Raw genomic sequence first — 19,011 nt, 5'->3', positions numbered from 1 at the left:
ATGTTGATTGTGTCGGTTGAGTGTACATGTTTGACTTTCATTTTCTTATGTTTTATACATTATCGTAGCACTTTTTGGAATTTAGTCTCACATGTTATAAGGATCGCTTGACAACCTTCTGAACTTTAATTTAATTCTAAATATTATTGACAAAAAAATGTTCATCTTAGTGCAAATCAGATTTGGACTGGTGAACTCATTGGATATGAACATTTTTGTCTTGAAAGAAGTTTGTGTTTTAAAAAATTTCAAATTAAAATTTCAAAACTTATTAGAGATGTCTTTTTTCCCATTTTAGTTTTCAAGTCACACATGTTGCTTAAACAATTTTTTTCTTCTTCTGAAAATTTGGCTATAAAGTTATTTCTAAAAATTGAAACAATTTTTAAATTCACAAAACTGAGAATTGAATCAAATAAGTGCAACACTCTTGTTAGTGTGTCGGTTGTCATCAAGTAAGAACCAAATAGTGTCGACACAATTATCAAAAATTGATATTTATCTATTTTTTTGTTTTAATTTGCCATATAATTTATTTTGTAACAACTTTTTTAAATTTATAACTCAGTAATTTATAGTCTAAATAGGGAAATGAACTAAAAGCTACTTAACCATTTCATTTCGAAGGGTACCCGAGTCTTAATTCTTAAAGATATGCATACATTAATAATATATCAGTTTTCAATAGCTTGAAAAATAAGGTAGCTAGGGAGTAGGGGGTAGGGACGAGGAAAGAAAATATAGGATTCAATTCTGGCTGTGCGCATAGAGGAAGCATATATAATCATCATCACGTGAAAAAGGGACCGGCGTTTGACATTAGAAACCTTGTTACATATCCGAAAACGATTCGTTTACATCTGACATACTGGCATACATGATAGTATGATACATATATATCCAACGTGTGGATAAAATGAGGAATTCTAGATGACAGTTAGCTAGGTACGTAGTATATATATATAGTAAATAGTATATACCATGCATGTATATGAAGATGGTCTAGACTCCAGTACTATAAATAATCTGGGTGCCCACTAGGGTGCACAAGTAGCACTTTGGTCCACCGGTGCACCAGCTTTAAACACCATTAGATCCTAGAATTTTGGAATATTCTTTAATTGAATGGTTAGGATTAGATGAGGATTAAAAGGGCAAAAATGGGAATTGACAACCCTTCTTCTTTCTCCCGGCTCCTGTTGTTTCTCCCTCGCCGGCGTTTTGCTTCAACGCTTGAGTTTTGGGTTTCAACGCACCACTGTCGACCTGTTCCGTTTGTCTCCAGTCTCAGGTAGTGGTTCCAGCGAGTGTGTGGTGATGGGTTGACCCGTGAACGTTTTCAGATCCACTGATTCTTGTGGGGATGATGTGGGACTTGAGGAGTGTCTGGAAAGATTATTTCTGGGTTCGAGGAGGAAGCGCTTGAAATCAGGGTTGAGATCTCGCTCAAGAGCTTTGTTTTTAATCAGGGTCAGGATCTCGCTCTAGAGCTTCAGTTACACATTCGATTGTTGAAAACCACAAAGTTACTTGCTTGCTCATATTATAATCTGAAATGATTGATTCTCTTTTTGGGTAACCTAATTTGCTTCTTCTCTTCACTGGTTTGTGCCTAGGTATCACTCACTGCTCATTTCTTAGATTATCATTTCACAAATTCTTTTATTGATAATCAAATTGGCGACTTTCACCGCATATATCTCATTTCCCTTCAGATCTGGATTCATTCGTTGTCTTAGTGTGGAAAAATCCTTTTTTTCTTTTCCAATCCCATTTGTTTCTCTGTAAGATGATGGGCTTTGGCAGCATGTTTTTATTCTACTGTTTCAATGGGTTAGATATGGAATGTGAAATGTTATGGGGGGTTTCCATCTGTGTTTGATTGTTTATGCTTTTGTTCTTTGACATGTTTGGAGATTAATTTTTGTGTTAAGATGGTGAGGGAATTCAACGCAAGTAAAATGCTCTTTTAGAGCTCCAGTGATCGATTGGGGAGCTCCGATGACTGGAGCTGTCATGCCTCTTTCTGGTTGTTCCGGGAGGCAGTGAAGGAGGGTACTCAGGGGTAGAGTGGAAGAGAGAAGGAAAGGAAGGGGAAAAGTCTAAAATATCCCCTGGTGCACCGGTGAACCAAAGTGCTACTTGTGCACCCTAGTGGGCACCAATAATGTGAATGCATTGATCAGTATTCTCATTTCCTTTTTTATTTAGGATCAGTTTGAAAGAAAATTCTCAACAAATTAAACACTCCGGCTTTTTTAATTTGGTTTAGGAAGAAAAAATTAGTATAAAGAAATTAAAGATGTATGCTTCTTACTTATGAATACATGGGGCACCCCTTGTGCATGCCCTCTTAAAATCAGTGTGTAATCTAAGATTACATTTAAAAAAATTGTGTCGTCTAAAAGACACGTTAATCTTTAATGGGAAGCATTAATTAGTAGAATTTGCTTCCGCGAAGCTATGCATGGTGGAAGGTCAAAGATTGTTAATAACATACTGTTATTTGATAGCTCCTCTCCCTGCAAGATCTATATGTCAAAGATTGTTCTTTGAACGCCATTTTTTGTCCGTCAATTAATTTTTATATGAAAAGTCTTAATTAGCTTAGGTCAACAGAGTCGTGTTTACTGTTTAGATAATTTATTTAATTGTAGATAGTAATCAACAGAAGAACAATGTAACACATATTTAGTGAATAGTTATAATAATAATTAGCTAGTGAATATTCGTTTGCGTGCATGGCTCATATTTGAATGGGGTGAAGGCAATGTGCTTGTGGTATTATGCACTTTACATATTATGTAATATTGTTGGGCAAAAACAATTGGTTAATTAAGCATTTCAAACTAAATAGAATGTTAACAATGAGCTCTAAACCAATAATCTAAAATGAATGTAGAGAGACAAATACATTTGTGGGTGTAATGGAATTATATATATAATTAACTTGACTTTTCATTGATATCATATATGCTGCCATAGATGCATACACACAAAATCTTGGCCTGAAGAAAACCTAGTCTCTTGTCTCCATCAGATCCCAACGTTGTTAATTTCTCTTCCATGAATCTATCATAAAATCAAAGTTGAGTGCAATGTAGTTTGATGAATGACCGATTCCAAAAACAAATCTTGCGAGATCCTTTTACAAATCTTGGGAGATCCTTATGATAATTACGGAATTTTGACTATCCTCAATCCTAAAATACCAAGTGGTAATATATATAAAAAGTTAATGTGCTACATATTACTTTTTTTTTAAAGCCAAATACATTAATGTGCTATATATATATATAGATATATATTTTATGGAATGTGCTGCTACATATTACTATTGATGAACCTTGAGGAAGATTGATGACATGTGACCAACGTGAGATTGTTCAATCCCATTTTGGTCCCAGAAAAGGCCCACAACATTAATGATAGAAATCTATGTTCAATTGCGGAGAATATTTGTGATCAACATGATTCATATATAATCAAATGAAACTTCATGGTGTTTTACAACGGGAGAATGCAAGATATTATCTATCATCTGGTACCATCGTATCTTTGAATTTGACATTTGGCTACCCTACCACTTCTTTACTCATGACGTGTCGGCTTTTGGTTTTTTACTTTCCAAAAGACATGGGATGGTTTAGGACTGATTTGCTTGACTTGCCCCGAACCTAAGCCTCCAACCACCAGCCAGACATGAATGAGCATTCATGCCATATTTAGAGATGAACAATATACAACTTCACAACCAAAGGGATTTGGCTCAGCGACATATTAATTAATTAGGTATGTAAAGCTTGAAAGTGTTTATATATATGAATACTCCATAAATAGATCTTCGACTCGATTCCTTATATATTCTACTGCTATTTATGGAGCATGGTTTAGAGTGTCTTATAATTAACGAGGACGGAGAAAGTGAGCTCTACTATTAGTTACGAAGAGAAAGCATTATATATTAATTAGAAACCAATGAAATTGCTTAGGTGGATGTGTTTAAACCAATCATGGTGCGATAAGATCTCCAATGCAAGGTTCTTAGTTCTTATTCTTAGTTAAAAACTAAGAACTGAGTTTTTAACCATTAGAGGGAGATGACGTGAAGTTATTAGTTCTTAAAAATAAGAACTAGTTCTTATATAAGAGCATCTCCAATGCAAAATTCTTAGTTCTTATTTTTGAGTTAAGAACTAAGAGCTGAGTTCTTAACCATTGGAGGAGATGACGTGGAGTTCTTAGTTCTTAAAAATAAAAACTAGGTTTTTATATAAGAAATTTTACTTTTTAAGTTCTTAGTATAAAAAATTAAAATTTTTCCTCTCATTCATTTAATTTAAGTATTGAATTAGCATTTAAATTTAAATCAAAATTATATGAAAATAAAAAAAATGTTACTAATATAATGGTATCGTGGGACCAGATAAATAATGCTAAAAACTAAGAACTCATGGTTGGAGCAAAATCTGCAAAGAGTTGCTTAAGCACATGTGGCAGTACGGGCCCACATAAATAGTTCTAAAAACTAAGAATTAAGAAACTAGCTAGCATTGGATATATTCTAATTGTCAAATGAAGAAAATTCGTATTCAAACGGGCAGCATAGTTTCAACACCATTGTATCGTACTATCTCTCTCGCATTTCTCATATATCAAATTAAAGGAGGAATGAAATGAAGAGAAATTTGAAAATGAATTAATTTATACATACTTTCTCATTTTACAACTTCCAATATGGGATGGGCACCGAGAGTGACATAACTAAGAGATTGAAGTAATAAAAATAATGAAGTGTCTTTTGAGTATGTACTATTAGTATGTACGTCTCAATTTCATTACCGTTCAAGCAACTCCTTTCTATATATAGCGCCTGCTTGCTCCCCCTCCCTCCATCCACATTACCACACACCAGAACACCCAAACTAATTCATCTTCAATAATGCTAATTCATCTCTATCTCCAAATCAAAGGGGCTGAGAACTACCCTTTCTATACCTACTTGACACTTCTACTGATAACCATGATATCCACTGTGGGCAAAACAGGGCAATGGAAAACTCTGCCACCACTAGAACTACCCACCGTTAACAACAATATATCCCAAAAGCTCCATAACGACTGTGAAACCATAACATTGGCTTCCCGGGACTACGGCAACATCGTGCATGAACTCCCAGCAGCCGTGTTTCATCCATCTTCAACACACGACATAGTCAGCTTGATTAAATCCTCGTACGACAGCCCTGTCGTCCCTTACCGCATAGCGGTGAGGGGACAAGGACATTCCACAAGGGGACAAGCCATGACTCGTGGTGGGGTTGTGGTTGACATGGCCAAATTCAGAACGCAAAGAAGAAATAATGGGGTTGTTATAACTAGTGTCTCTGATGAAGACCCTTTGATTAATGGTTACTATGCTGATGTTGGAGGGGAGCAACTGTGGATTCATGTCTTGCACACCACGCTTGAACATGGACTTGCACCGGTTTCGTGGACTGATTATCTGTATTTGACGGTGGGAGGGACGCTTTCCAACGCCGGAATCAGCGGCCAGAGTTTCCGATATGGACCTCAAATCAGCAACGTTCATGAAATGGATGTGGTCACAGGTATCATGTTTATTTGTTGCACATAATTTAGGATTTTTGTTTTCTATGATATACTAATTAAGTTTGGATATCTGTTGTCACGTGGTACTAAAACAATTACTGCTTGTTTCAGACCAGGATCATTTTCTTAAGTTTAAAAGCATGGTTGGGAAGTGAATTTTTTCGAGTACAGCTTAGCCCTTCAAAGAAAAACACTTTTATATTAGAACAAACCTCTTCTTAAAAATATTTTACCTTACACTGTCGCTACGATAATAACCAAACACACAGATAATTTGGCAACGTGAATATATTGATAAAATAATAATGAATAAAATTAAAATTTACTTGAACAGGAATATTCATGTTATGCCACATTAATTCTGTGCATATTACAATTTGTGTGGTTGTGGGATCTAAACATGAGTAATCTTTGTCTCCTATATGTGTGTGAATATGTGTGTGAATGATGCAGATGTTTCCACAAGTTAGAACATTAATATTACGAGTGATGATATATACACACCTCACTTTCTCTTCCATCTCATTTTCACCTATTTTTCTTCCTATCTCTTTGCATTTCCTGTCACATCACATATCATATCACTAATTTCTCTCTCATTCCTTCACCACCTCCCAAGGTGGAGGTGGAAATGATTGGTGAATAAAACATTATTGTTAATATTACACGGTCATAGACTCATAGTCTCCTATTAATCTTTGATTTACTTTTAGTCTAAGTTATTAGTCAACCTATTTTATATATATAGAAGACTTAAATAGATGCATGTGGAATGTGTGCATGCATATTTCTGATCGATTTGGTTCAGGAAAAGGAGATCTCGTTACCTGCTCCTCGCGAAAGAATTCGGAGTTATTTCACGCAGTTCTTGGAGGTTTGGGACAATTTGGAGTTATAGCAAGGGTAAGAATTGCTCTTGAGCCAGCACCCAAGAGGGTAAGAATGAGCTAAGTTTCACACTTTTATAAATTTTCACTTCATTTTTTATCTATCTCTACATTTTTCAATGATATATCACGTATATCATGTTTCTTGCTAACTCTTTATTTTCTTCTTCTCTTTTCAATCTACTTTATTTCCACCTAAAAGAAGGTGTAAATGTAATTTTTTCCCGTTAGAATTGACTAGGACTTTGTCTTGTACGGGTAATGATATATACACACCTCTTTTTTATACACTTCATTTCCACCTATTTTTATTTCTATCTCTCTCCTCTTATCATCTATCACATCTTATACTTTCTTACTCTTATTTTTTCTTTTCTTTCTATCTCTCTCTTCCTCCACCTCATTCCACCTCATTTTGAGGTGTGAATAAATAATTATTGGTCTTGTACTAGCTTTATTCCTCCAACATTTTATGGGGTCATGTCATACTGTCTTGTTTTATGAGAGAATTAAGGTATAGATCGATGTCTTTGACTCTTTGTCCAAAATCCACTGTGTATCTTTATTTTTCTTAGCAGTGGCACCCACGTATCTTACGTTTCACTTTGACACTTCATATTATTGGTGCATTAATTAGTCATCCATGAAACATGTTTCTCTTTAAGGCAATCGTCCATGAAAGATGCATACTAAAATGACATATAAAGGGAGAATGAGTTTAATAAATCTAGTTTTAGTTTTTTTAGGTTTTATTTTAAAAATTTGTTTTTAACTATACAAATTCACAATATAGTAAATTATATATCAGCGCGTTGTAAACTTTGTAAAATTTACAATAGTAAGTGGTGGTGATGAAACAATGATGGAGAGGTCAGGTAACAATATTGGTGGAGGTGGGTGTAATCTTTGGCTTCGGTGCTGGAAGGTGGGTAGAGAGTAGTCATGGTGGAGGTGGTGGTGAAGAGTGGTGGCGATATGGTGGTGGTGGAGGGGTGGTCATGAAGGGGTGGTAAAGGAAATGGTACGGAGGTGATGGCAGTGGGAAGTCGGTTGTGGTGGCGATGGTGAGAGTGGTGGAGGTGATAGGGTATAATGGTGGCAAAAATATTACATATTATTGAACTAAATATCATAATCACAAAATCATAATATGAGATTATAAAAAGTAGGTTGAAATCATTTTAATATTAAGTAAAAAACTATTCTGGTTTTTTTTTTACAAGAGGAAAAAATTGACTCCATATTTGACAAACATGCTTGGTTTTGAAATAAATAATTGAAAAACCAAAATCTGAAATTTAATTACTACCCGGTCCAAACGCGCCCTAAATGGTGAGTTCTTGTTCGCTTGCAGGTTAAGTGGGTTAGAGTGCTTTATAGTGACTTTTCTGCTTTTACCAAAGATCAGGAACGATTAATCTCAATTAATGGAAGGAAACAAAGTAGTGCATTGGATTTTTTGGAAGGAATGCTGTTAATGCACAAAGACTCCATAAGTAATTGGAGATCCTCTTTCTTCCCTCAATCTGACCATTCCAAAATAGCTTCTTTAATAACTAAACATGGCGGCATCGTCTACTGCCTTGAATTGGCTAAATATTATGATGACCAATCCCAAGAAACCGTGGACAAGGTACGTTCTACTCATGAGCCTCCTTGTTTACCTTAAAAAAAGTAAGTTTAAATGAGGGAATGACCAAACTGATTCTTAAAGTTGTTAGGTGCTAGCAAATTTGTTCATAGAAGAAAGAAATATTTTGTCCGGTTCGTGAATCGTTAATTGTGTAAAATGTCGGTTAATAATTTGACCCATATTTTATTTGACTATGAAAATTAATTTGACCGACAACATTTTACACAACTAACGATTACAAGGGTATTTCTTAAGTGCGGGGCGAACTTGACAGCGTCTAACACTTTCTGATCGAGAGCAATACCATCACTCATTTTTGGAAGATCATTTGCAAATTGTAATTACTAAATCTCAAAAATATTTTTAATGTTTGTTTCCTTGTCTCTGTAGGAAATTCAATTTTTGCTCCAAGGCCTAGCCTATATCCCTGGATTTCACTATGAGAAAAATGTCTCATATGTTGAGTTCTTGAATAGAGTACGAAGTGGTGAGTTGAGGCTTCAACAACAAGGACTCTGGGATGTTCCCCACCCATGGCTTAATCTGTTTATACCAAAATCTCAAATCCTGAATTTTGATTCAGGCGTATTCAAGGACATAATTCATAAAAGAAACATCACCAATGGAATTGTCTTGGTTTACCCCATGAATAGAAGCAAGTAAGCCTTGAATATATCACACTTAATATGTGTCATTAATTTTATGTTGCAGGAAAGTGCTAGCTAGTTTAACAATATTTTTTACCACACCCACTAATTGATTGAAATTCATACAGCTACACTATCTATATATATATATGTAAAGCACACTTGTGCTTTTTGCATGCAATAAATGCATTAAATTATAAAACCTCACACACTTTTATATTAAATACATTAAAAAATATGTAATTTAATAAATTAAAAACTGAAAAAATTTGTATTATAAAAAACTATTCAACTACTTATATTAAATAACAACATTCATAGACTTAAAATTGACTTGAGCTTTGCATTTAACAAATTTAAAAAATCAAAATTAAAAACAAAATAATATTTATTAATAATTAATTTAGATAGAATACTTTTAAAATAAAAAAATTCTATATATATATATATATCTATATACATATGTAAAGCAGACTTGAAAAAATAACATTAAACATATAAAAAATAGTAAATTTATTTTGAATTAAAAACATTAAATAAAAAAATTGAAAACTAAAATAAAAACTACATCAACTTTATTATTCATTATATTACTTATTAATTGTTAAACTTTTCAATTTCTCATAATTAAAAGTAAATATTAAAATTTAAAACTTTTCAATTTCTCTTATTTAAAATGAAATATTTAAATTATTTAAATTTTAATTATTCATTACAACTTGAGGTGAATTTTTAAAAAATAATAATAATTGAAATTGACTACCTTACATTAATCACAATAATAGATTGTTAATAATAATTTGTTTATATTCTTTACATTATAAATCTTATTAGTTATTAATCATAAGTTGAGAAATTTTAAAAAAATAAAACTTATTACTATTTATTACTTATAAAAAAATATTTATTAATAATTAATATCGAAAAAATAGTTGAAAATTAAAAAAAAATGTCTCTATAAGATATTATTATTACTATATCGAATGTGTATATTATTTGAAAAAAAAATTTAATATGATTTTTGATCTATTATATAGAAGTAAAAATAACTGGAGGAAGCATAACAGAGAAAAATAATTATAACAAAAGTTGAATAAATTTAAATTTACTAAATAATATTTTACGATACTAAAATTATAACTTTTTATAATTTTTAAGTTAAAATTATTTCAAGTTCAAAAAAAAGTTAAAATTATTTTATTGTTGATAAAAAGTATAAAAAAAAATTATGTTATTATAACTTATATTAAAATCGGATATATGATAAATCAGCACCTCTGCAGTTGAAACCACAATAATAAACCTAAAAACAGATAACCCAAATCAATAAAATATATTACAACCAAAGTTTTTAAAATTAATTTAATACTAATACAAAAGAAATTTAATTACACTATAATAATTTTTATACTATATTAAAAAAAAATAGTGTAAATAAACCCGTGCAACGCACGGGTATTATTTCTAGTAAATATGTATTTCACTTACAATTTAGTGTGATTCACATGAATTTCAATCAGTCAATAATAGAGTATTAAAAAAGTGTTCAGACGAGATGTTGCTAGTACTTCTTATGTTATGTATTTTAAATCTATAGCCATTAAACTCCTTTTTTTTTTCAATTGAAATATAGAATTGAATAATCATGAATACCATGAAATTATTTAATTCCAGGTGGGATGATAGGATGTCAGCCAGTATACCAGATGAGGATGTGTTCTACACTGTTGGCTTTTTACACTCAAGTGGATTTGATAATTGGGAAGAATATGATGCTCAAAACAGAGAAATTTTGGAGTTTTGTAGTGCTGCTGGCATGAAGGTTAAGCAATATCTTCCAAATCACAGAACACAGGAAGATTGGAAAACCCACTTTGGCACTAAATGGGGGAGCTTCTTAGAAAGAAAACTTAAGTTTGATCCAAGAATGATTCTATCACCTGGACAAAAAATCTTCGCCTGAAATTAAAATCAACGTTTTAAATATTTTCTCCAGTGAACAAAGACAGGGTATTATGGTGGATAAACCACAATAAGAGATGGTAGCTTTTACATGAGCTGTGTCTGGTTCCTTCATATTGCATTAGCTTTACAATTAAACGATAATATTGACGTGTTCCGTTAGTGATTGATGAGAGCCTTTAACCATTCTGTCTTTCTTCTTATAAATTTTGAAGGAGGCCTAACTTAACCCAAAAGCTAGCTCAAGAGTTAAGGTTTGCACAACCATATATAAGCAATTGCTTGGCCACATCTCTAGCCAATGTGGGACTCTAACACACCCCCTCACGTCCAGTGTAGAACATCTGGAACGTGGAATGAAACGGGTGGCCCAAATATGGGAGATCTCCACAAATGGATCTAGGATAGGGGCTCAGGCCCATGGTCAAACAACCATCAGCTCTGATACCATGAAGGAGGCCTAACTTAACCCAAAAGCTAGCTCAAGAGTTAAGGTTTGCACAACCATATATAAGCAATTGCTTGGCCACATCTCTAGCCAATGTGGGACTCTAACAAATTTGTTAGATCTTGAGTGCACAACAGAACAAATTTGAACTCCGAAAACTTTTGGAAAGGACTCCTACAACAATTTCTCAAACAAGTTTACACATGTTAAATGGCAAATAGAAAATGTATCTAGAATAAATTATAATGATATAACCGTGATAAAAAAAAAGGAAATTTTTTACTTGATATATTGGCAAATGGACTTTCATGTCTGCTTTACTCAATGATGGCAATGAATCGGGTTGAGGGGTGCAAATTTGATCAGATCTGATTAATAATCATCTTCAATTTGCCGATGACACATTCATCATTTGCAATAGCTGCAAGGAAGAACGACTAGTTTTAAAGGATATTTTAGATTACTTCACCTTTAGATTAGGTTTGAAAATAATATTTTTCAAGATCAATACTTATTGGGTGTAAAATCAAGAGATTGGGGTAGAGGGTTGGCTAATTTAGGTTCATTTCCAATATCTTACTTGCGGAGACAAATTTTGGAAATCAAGTTCTAAAGAAGATAAGAAACAAACCGTCTTTGTGGAAATCAATGTTCATAATGTTCATATTTTTATGCGAGAAGTTTGTGTTGTTAAAAGCAATGTTGAATTTTGTGCCATTGTATTTTACATCTATCTACAAAGCACCAATTGGAGTAGTTTCTGAAATAAAAAAAGCGCTAATGCATTTTTTCCTATGGTTTAACATGTTGAAAGTCATTCCTCCGAAACGTTTCCATTGTTTAAACTTTTATTTTTGGGTTAAAATGACTATTTTCAAAGAGGAGTTATCAACTTACATATGCGTATTACACTAGTTAATCTTACACCGTTAAGAGTATTTTTATCCACATTCACTAAAGTTTCTACACTTTTTTGTATCATTCTTTACAATTCTCCGGAGTGCCGCATCATCTAAACTACTTTACTATCTTTTTACTTCAACCCAACAACTCTTAAAAATTTCTTCACTGAACCTCAAAATCAACATCACACTCTTATATTTTATTATTTATCTTCATTTTAATTAATTATATTTCTAAAACTTAGCTTGGAGTAAGGGAGCCCGCAACCAGATTTGTGAGTGCGACTGCAAGGACCTTTTGAGTGCAATTGAAAATCCAAATACCGTAAGGTTTGTTTAGGAGGTGCATCATATTGTTGATTTACTTGGGAAGGATGGGACAGTCGCTGTCAGGTATATCCCGCGGTCAGTGTAATATTGCAGTGGATTACTTAGCCAAGTTCTTGTCGCGGCCAACGCCTTTGATGGTGATAGAGGCTCCTTGCCCGGACATGCAGACTATGCTTTTGCGTGATCCAGTAGACTTCAGTTAGTTTTGGTTTTTTTTGTCTAGTCTTCCGATGTATCGAAAAAAAAATAGAAAATAGAAAATTTGAATTATAATTTTTATGAAATGTTAGAAAAATACAATGTCATAAATTAAAATAATGATAGTCCTTCCAACATGCACTAAGAGAAATTTTTTTGTAGTAAGATACTCTTCCAACCGGCGTGTCAAGTTCCATGTGCTCCAATAGTGTGAAACACCAAGAAGAGAGTCTCTTTGATGTGAGACCCCTGCCTATTGGAGTTCCTCTAATAAATGTGAGTTACAAGATACAATTAAAAGCATAAATAAACAACTTAAAAAAATAATAGTAACATACTTAAGTGGTTGTTTTTTAAAACAATAATTGTTTATATTAAAAAAAAACACAAACGGGCCCATATTGTTTTTTTTTCTTCTAGAATTAGTCCATTCCCACTCAGCCTCTTTTCCCCCACTCCGTTTTCCCTCACTTTCTTCAAATTTTCCCGAGAAAATGAGAGAAATTTTCGACTGTTTGGTGACTCCTCAAGCAAGCTTGAACTTCAGCGAATCAATGTCTACTACAACGAAGCCTGTGGTAGAAGGTACATCCTGCGTGCCTTCCTCACTGACCTCGAACCCAGCACCATGGGTTCCGTCAGATACAGCTCAAACCCTTTCAGGAAAAGCCCGTGCCATGTTTCCCTATATCTGAAACTCACAAATCATCCATGCCCATGTTGTCAAATAATTTTATTCAATCCATTGTTTCAGTGCAAACTGCGGTGGTTCTTAACTTCTTGTGTAATGAAGTCAGTTGCAGGTTGCACACCATGTGTTTGATTCAATGCCCAGAAGGGTCATTGCTTCTTTGAATGCAATGTTGTTAGGCTTTTCTCAATATGGTTTACTTCATAGGTTGTCGCGTCTTCTACGTGAGCCGTGAGGTGATGATTAATGGGGTTCGTCATGATACACTCACCACACGGCTTTCTGCATTTGAAAAATGCATATATCAAATAAACAAGGAAAAAAATTGTATATTGAGAGAATTGTATGCCCATAGATTCTTTTAATAAAAAATGCGCCTAAGTTTTAATAAGTGAAAATTATATTATATTTGATATACCAAAAGCCCTCCTCTTCAACTAATTAAACACCTTTCAGTCCTTTAGGCATGCATCCTAGCCCAGCCCTCCAATGTATCCCTACGGTCTCGACAACCATGAGATTAATCACCAGAGGCTCTGAAATCACGTTAAGTGAGTAATCTTATTCCAACAAATTATTTTCGGTATGCACGACCAAGGATCAAACCCTGGATTAAATTAAATACTTAACAACCTCAACTACGTGTCAGCTTTGCTAGACCTCGTTTGTCACGCCTCGTTTAAGATTTTTTTAATCAATTAACGTGTTAATATAAATATAAATATAATCACAATGGTCAAAGAGCCTTCATTTTTATGTGAATTATTCTTTGTCTCGAATAGTAATGAATTTAATATAAACAAGATCATTTGGAGAAGTAGCTATAGATAAGGATAATTTGTACCCGTAACAACATCCAATTCATGAACATTGGAAATCTGAGGACCAAATCGAAAGGCTCGGCCATTGATGCCACCATTGGAGAGAGTTGCACCAATTGATAAATACAAGTAATCAGTCCAAAGCAAAGGGTGTAAGTCCATGTCTAAACGTTGCACGAAGCACATCAATCCAAATCTGTTCACCCCCAACATCTACATATGGAGTCTCCTTATCATGATGCACAACAATCCCACTCCCATTTCTATAGTCATTCAGCGCAGTCATGTTCACCACAACCCCGCCACGCGTCATGGCTTGTGTTGTAATAATTATTTAAGGAGTAATAATTACATAGTGTTCCAAAATGACAAATGTGTTGCATTGAATGGATTTGAATGAAGTCCCACATAGAAAGTGGAGCAACTTTTCAAAGCATTTATATATCATTAAATGCCAACCATTCAACAAAGAGACAAAGAGAGGATATAGTGCCACATGTGCATGGTTTGGTGGTCCCAAACTTTTATGTCACATGTTCCACTCACACCACCCCTCGCCGGTGTCGCCACCGGCGTAGAGGCGCTAGTGGCGGCTTGTAGACGGCACGTCACTTGAGCATGATGCATCGACGGCGACGGCGACGGCAACGCAGTTGCCGTAACGTCTGTTTGTTTTGCTCGTTTTTGAATTTGAATTTTGCAACTGTTGGTAACAGACACAATTCATGAAGGGTCGCAACCTTATAAATTGTTCTGTTTTGGCCTATAAATATAGTGCATGTTCAGAATTCAAGACACACAATCATATCCTCTGTTTTCCAGAAAACCACTTCCCTTCATTTCGAGTTTTCATTAGTCTTGTGCAAACTCGAAGCAAGGCTGATTATCCTGGGTATTCTTGCATCCAAACTCTAAGACGAATTCAGAGAGTGCTTGAAATACTTTAAGGAAAGTGATTTCATCACGATCAAGCCTATTCATTTTTAGAACAATCTTAAAGTAATTTCAAATGGCTACCGATGCTTCTGTCTCCAGTATCAAAGTTATGAACCAGGATCTTGTTAAACTTGATCGCTTCGATGGAACGAATTTCACTCGCTGGCAAGACAAGATAATTTTTCTCTTGACTGCACTGAAAATATATTATGTGTTAGATCCTGATCTAACACCAATTGCTGAACCACAAGATGATGATTCTGATGAACTACAACCGGGTACGCAATCTATTTGCAATTTTTTTTATGACATATATAATTTTGAACACAAATAGATCCAAGTTTATTCCGCTGTGCGTGTTGTGAACAGTGTTATAGAACTTTCAATTGGTATAGCATGAGTTTTGGGTTTAAATTATATATTTCGCTATACGTGAGTAAAACTTTTTCTGAAAAAGTTGGTGTATCTTGTGTGCGGATGCGCATACTCTACTCATTCAAATCCAACCAGATCTGCATGTGTTATGATGTGTGCCTGTTTCTTTCATCCATACATGCAATGTGTATTATAAGTTTTTTATTTATTCAAATGATGATTAGTTCATGCGAATGCCCATTGGCCGCTGTTATTCTTCGAAGTTCATGTTTATAGTTGTGATATATGCATATGCAAGTAAAAGAAAGTCATATGATATATAAATATATCAATGTTTGATTCCCTGTGCATTCGTACTGAAATTGTGAGTTTGTATATGTGATATACATTGGATATAATTTCACACAGGGAATAGAATTTTCAGCATTGTTTCATGTTGATGAACCATGTTAAATGGGGCCATGTTAATCTAGCCAGCGGTGTCTGTTTTCAAACTCTTATGGAGATTGGGGTCGAACTGTTCGGTCTCTCTTTCTTTTGTATTTTAACATTGATTTTAAAATATACTGAAAGAAAACAGAACCATCTTGTGTGAAAGTTAAACACAAGACATCAAAGAAACAAGACCGTTCACGTACGGTTGTGATGTTTGGGAACCATCGTGACATTTGAAAATATTGAAATGTTTGAGAAACGTTACCTATTTGATTATAGTCTGGTTGAGAAAAAAAAATAGTTTTGTTTTTTTTTTATTTCTCTTGTTACGTTTGAGTTTAACTATATATTTTAGTTGAAGAATATATGTTAAATAAAATGTGTTGATCCTTAACATGTATTGTAAAAACTGAATATATGTTGATATATATCATATGTGAAATTGTACATGTCTGATGTTTTTACACTAAAAATTGATATTCATGTTGATGAATACATGTTAACTCTTTGATATAAGTTTGTTGAAATTTTTTATATCAAGTGTAGGAGTTATTAGAATTTAATTAACAAGTCTCCTGGTTGTCAGGTCGTTCCTTGTAATTAAATTATGTACTATTGATAACATTATTAATAAAGTTTTCAATTCTGCTTATATGATTGATTCTGTTTTCTTATGACATTCTAGATTAGCACATATTGGTATTAGTACTATGAATAGACTAATTAAATCCAAATTAATCTCATGTAACATTCATGATTTTGAAAAATGCGAAATATGTGTTAAATCTAAAATGATCAAGAAACCTTTCAAAAGTGTTGAAAGAAAAATCTAATTTACTTGATCTTGTACATTCTGACTTATGTGAATTTAATGGCATGCTAACCCGTGGGGGAAATAGATATTTCATAACATTCATAGACGATTGTTATAGGTACACTCATGTTTACCTATTGAAGCATAAAGATGATGCTTTCAGTGCCTTTAAATCATACAAAGCAGAAGTAGAAAATCAATTAAATAAAACTATCAAAGTTTTAAGAAGTGATATGGGTGGAGAATATTTCTCTACAGAATTCGATTCTTTTTGTGAAGAACATGACATTATACATGAATGTTCTGCACCGCGTACACCACAACAAAATGGTCTCGCTGAAAGAAAGAATCGAACCTATCAAGAAATGATAAACTGCATGCTAATGCATTCTGAATTATCATTTAATTTATGGGGCGAGACACTTTTATCCGCATGTCATATTATGAACCGGATACCCCTAAAAATGACCGGAATATCTCCATACGAAATATGGAAGGGTAGATCACCCAATATCGGTTATTTTAGAGTGTGGGGGTGCGTAGCATATTACAAAATTATGGATCCAAAGATAACAAAATTGGGTCCCTGTGGAATTAGATGTGCGTTCATCGGATATGCCACAAACAGTAAGGCATATAGACTTCTAAATCTTGAGTCTAATGTCATAGTCGAATCCAGAGATGTGGAATTCTTTGAAAATCTTATAATAAAGAATAAAGACTATGAAACGCACACTAATGAGGAATCTCGAGATATAGATTCTCAAGAAGTTCTAGAAATACAACCTGAACCTAGAAAAAGTAAGAGAATTCGAAAGACTAAGAACTTAGGTTCAGATGAAATTGATTCTCAACTCATTTCCTTTTACCTTGTTGAAGGTAATTGTAAGAATGATGTGCATAAAATTTCTATTATTCTACAATTAGAGGATGATCCTAAAACATATAAGGAAGTCATGGCTTCAAGGGATTCCTCTTTTTGGAAAGATGCAATCCGAGATGAAATGGATTCAATCTTGTCTAATCAAACCTGGGAACTAGTTGATCTTCCAAAAGGTTCAAGACCTATTGGATGTAAATGGGTGTTTAGGAAAAAGTTTCATACTGATGGAACATTAAACACCTATAATTAAGGCTAGATTAGTAGCCAAAGGATTTAGACAAAAAGAAGGTATTGATTACTTTGACACATATGCACCAGTTGCAAGAACAACCACAATTAGAGTATTGTTTGCATTAGCCTCAATAAATGATCTTGCAGTACATCAAATGGATGTTAAAACTGCATTTTTAAATGGAGATCTAGATGAGGAAATTAACATGGAACAACCAGAGGGTTACATACTTCTTGGAAATGAACAGAAAGTGTGCAAACTAGTAAAATCTTTATATGACCTAAAACAGGCGCCAAAACAGGGGCATCAGAAATTTGACTCGGTCATAATTTCAAATGGATTCATTTCGAATTCTTGTGACAAATGTCTATACACAAAGGTGCAGAACGATACTGCAATATTTCTTTGTCTTTATGTGGATGATATGTTGATTATGAGCAATACCATGGATGGAATTCTAGAAACAAAGAATTTTCTAAAGTCCTCTTTCAAGATGAAAGATCTTGGACAAGTTGATACCATTTTAGGGATTAAAGTTAAAAGAAATAGTGGGGGTTAAGAACTTAGTCAAATACATTACATTGAGAAAATGTTAGATAAGTTCAAACACCTACGATTTAAGGAAGTAAATACTCCCTTTGATCCTAGCGTCAAACTTGAAAAGAATAAAGGAATGGCAGTGGCCCAGTTGGAATATGCAAGCGCTATTGGATGTCTAATGTATCTAATGCAATGCACCAGACCCGACATTGCATTATCTGTTGGTAAGATGAGTAGATACACTAGCAATCCAAATGGTGAGCATTGGAAGGAAGTTACAAGGATATTTGGTTATCTTTCAAAAATCAAAGATCTTGGACTTCATTATGACAGGTTTCCAGCAATACTAGAAGGATATACCGATGCTAGTTGGATATCGAGTGCTGGAAATCATAAATCCACCACTGGGAGGATATTCATATTGGCTGGAGGAGCAATTTCTTGGAAGAGCAAGAAACAGACGTGTATTACCCTCTCCACCATGGAATCAGAATTCGTGGCTCTAGCTTCTGCAGGACAAGAAGCTGAATGGCTAAGAGATCTCCTATTGGAAATTCCATTGGCTAAAGAAAATGTTTCAAAAGTGTTGATACATTGTGATAGTCAAGCCACCCTAGCCAGAGCATACAGTGAAGTATATATAATGGGAAATCTAGACACATAG

The 19,011-nt window shown here is 33.9% G+C and overlaps 2 protein-coding genes across 2 annotated transcripts; both read left to right on the top strand.

Annotated features, from left to right (window-relative positions):
- The first annotated feature begins 4,942 nt into the window (after positions 1-4,942).
- LOC130713234 (cytokinin dehydrogenase 3-like) lies at positions 4,943-10,743 on the top strand. Its single transcript, XM_057563021.1, has 5 exons — positions 4,943-5,612; positions 6,422-6,549; positions 7,855-8,133; positions 8,524-8,792; positions 10,455-10,743. Exons 1-5 carry the CDS (start codon positions 4,943-4,945, stop codon positions 10,741-10,743), a joined length of 1,635 nt encoding a protein of 544 aa, XP_057419004.1.
- A 7,737-nt stretch (positions 10,744-18,480) lies between these two features.
- On the top strand, positions 18,481-19,011 carry LOC130713233 (secreted RxLR effector protein 161-like). The gene has a single exon (XM_057563020.1). The coding sequence runs from the start codon at positions 18,481-18,483 to the stop codon at positions 19,009-19,011; it is 531 nt and encodes a 176-aa protein (XP_057419003.1).

This window comes from Lotus japonicus, chromosome 4 (assembly GCF_012489685.1).
Source record: "Lotus japonicus ecotype B-129 chromosome 4, LjGifu_v1.2".
NCBI classification, from domain to species: Eukaryota; Viridiplantae; Streptophyta; class Magnoliopsida; order Fabales; family Fabaceae; genus Lotus; species Lotus japonicus.
This window is presented reverse-complemented; position numbering and strand designations above follow the sequence as displayed.

Excerpts from the sequence above, each read along its gene's own strand:
- LOC130713234 (XM_057563021.1), top strand. The coding sequence starts at position 4,943 with ATGCTAATTCATCTCTATCTCCAAATCAAAGGGGCTGAGAACTACCCT. Across the intron at positions 5,613-6,421 it reads TGAAATGGATGTGGTCACAG|GAAAAGGAGATCTCGTTACC; the intron begins GTATCATGTTTA and ends GATTTGGTTCAG. Across the intron at positions 8,793-10,454 it reads TACCCCATGAATAGAAGCAA|GTGGGATGATAGGATGTCAG; the intron begins GTAAGCCTTGAA and ends ATTTAATTCCAG.
- LOC130713233 (XM_057563020.1), top strand. The coding sequence starts at position 18,481 with ATGGCAGTGGCCCAGTTGGAATATGCAAGCGCTATTGGATGTCTAATG.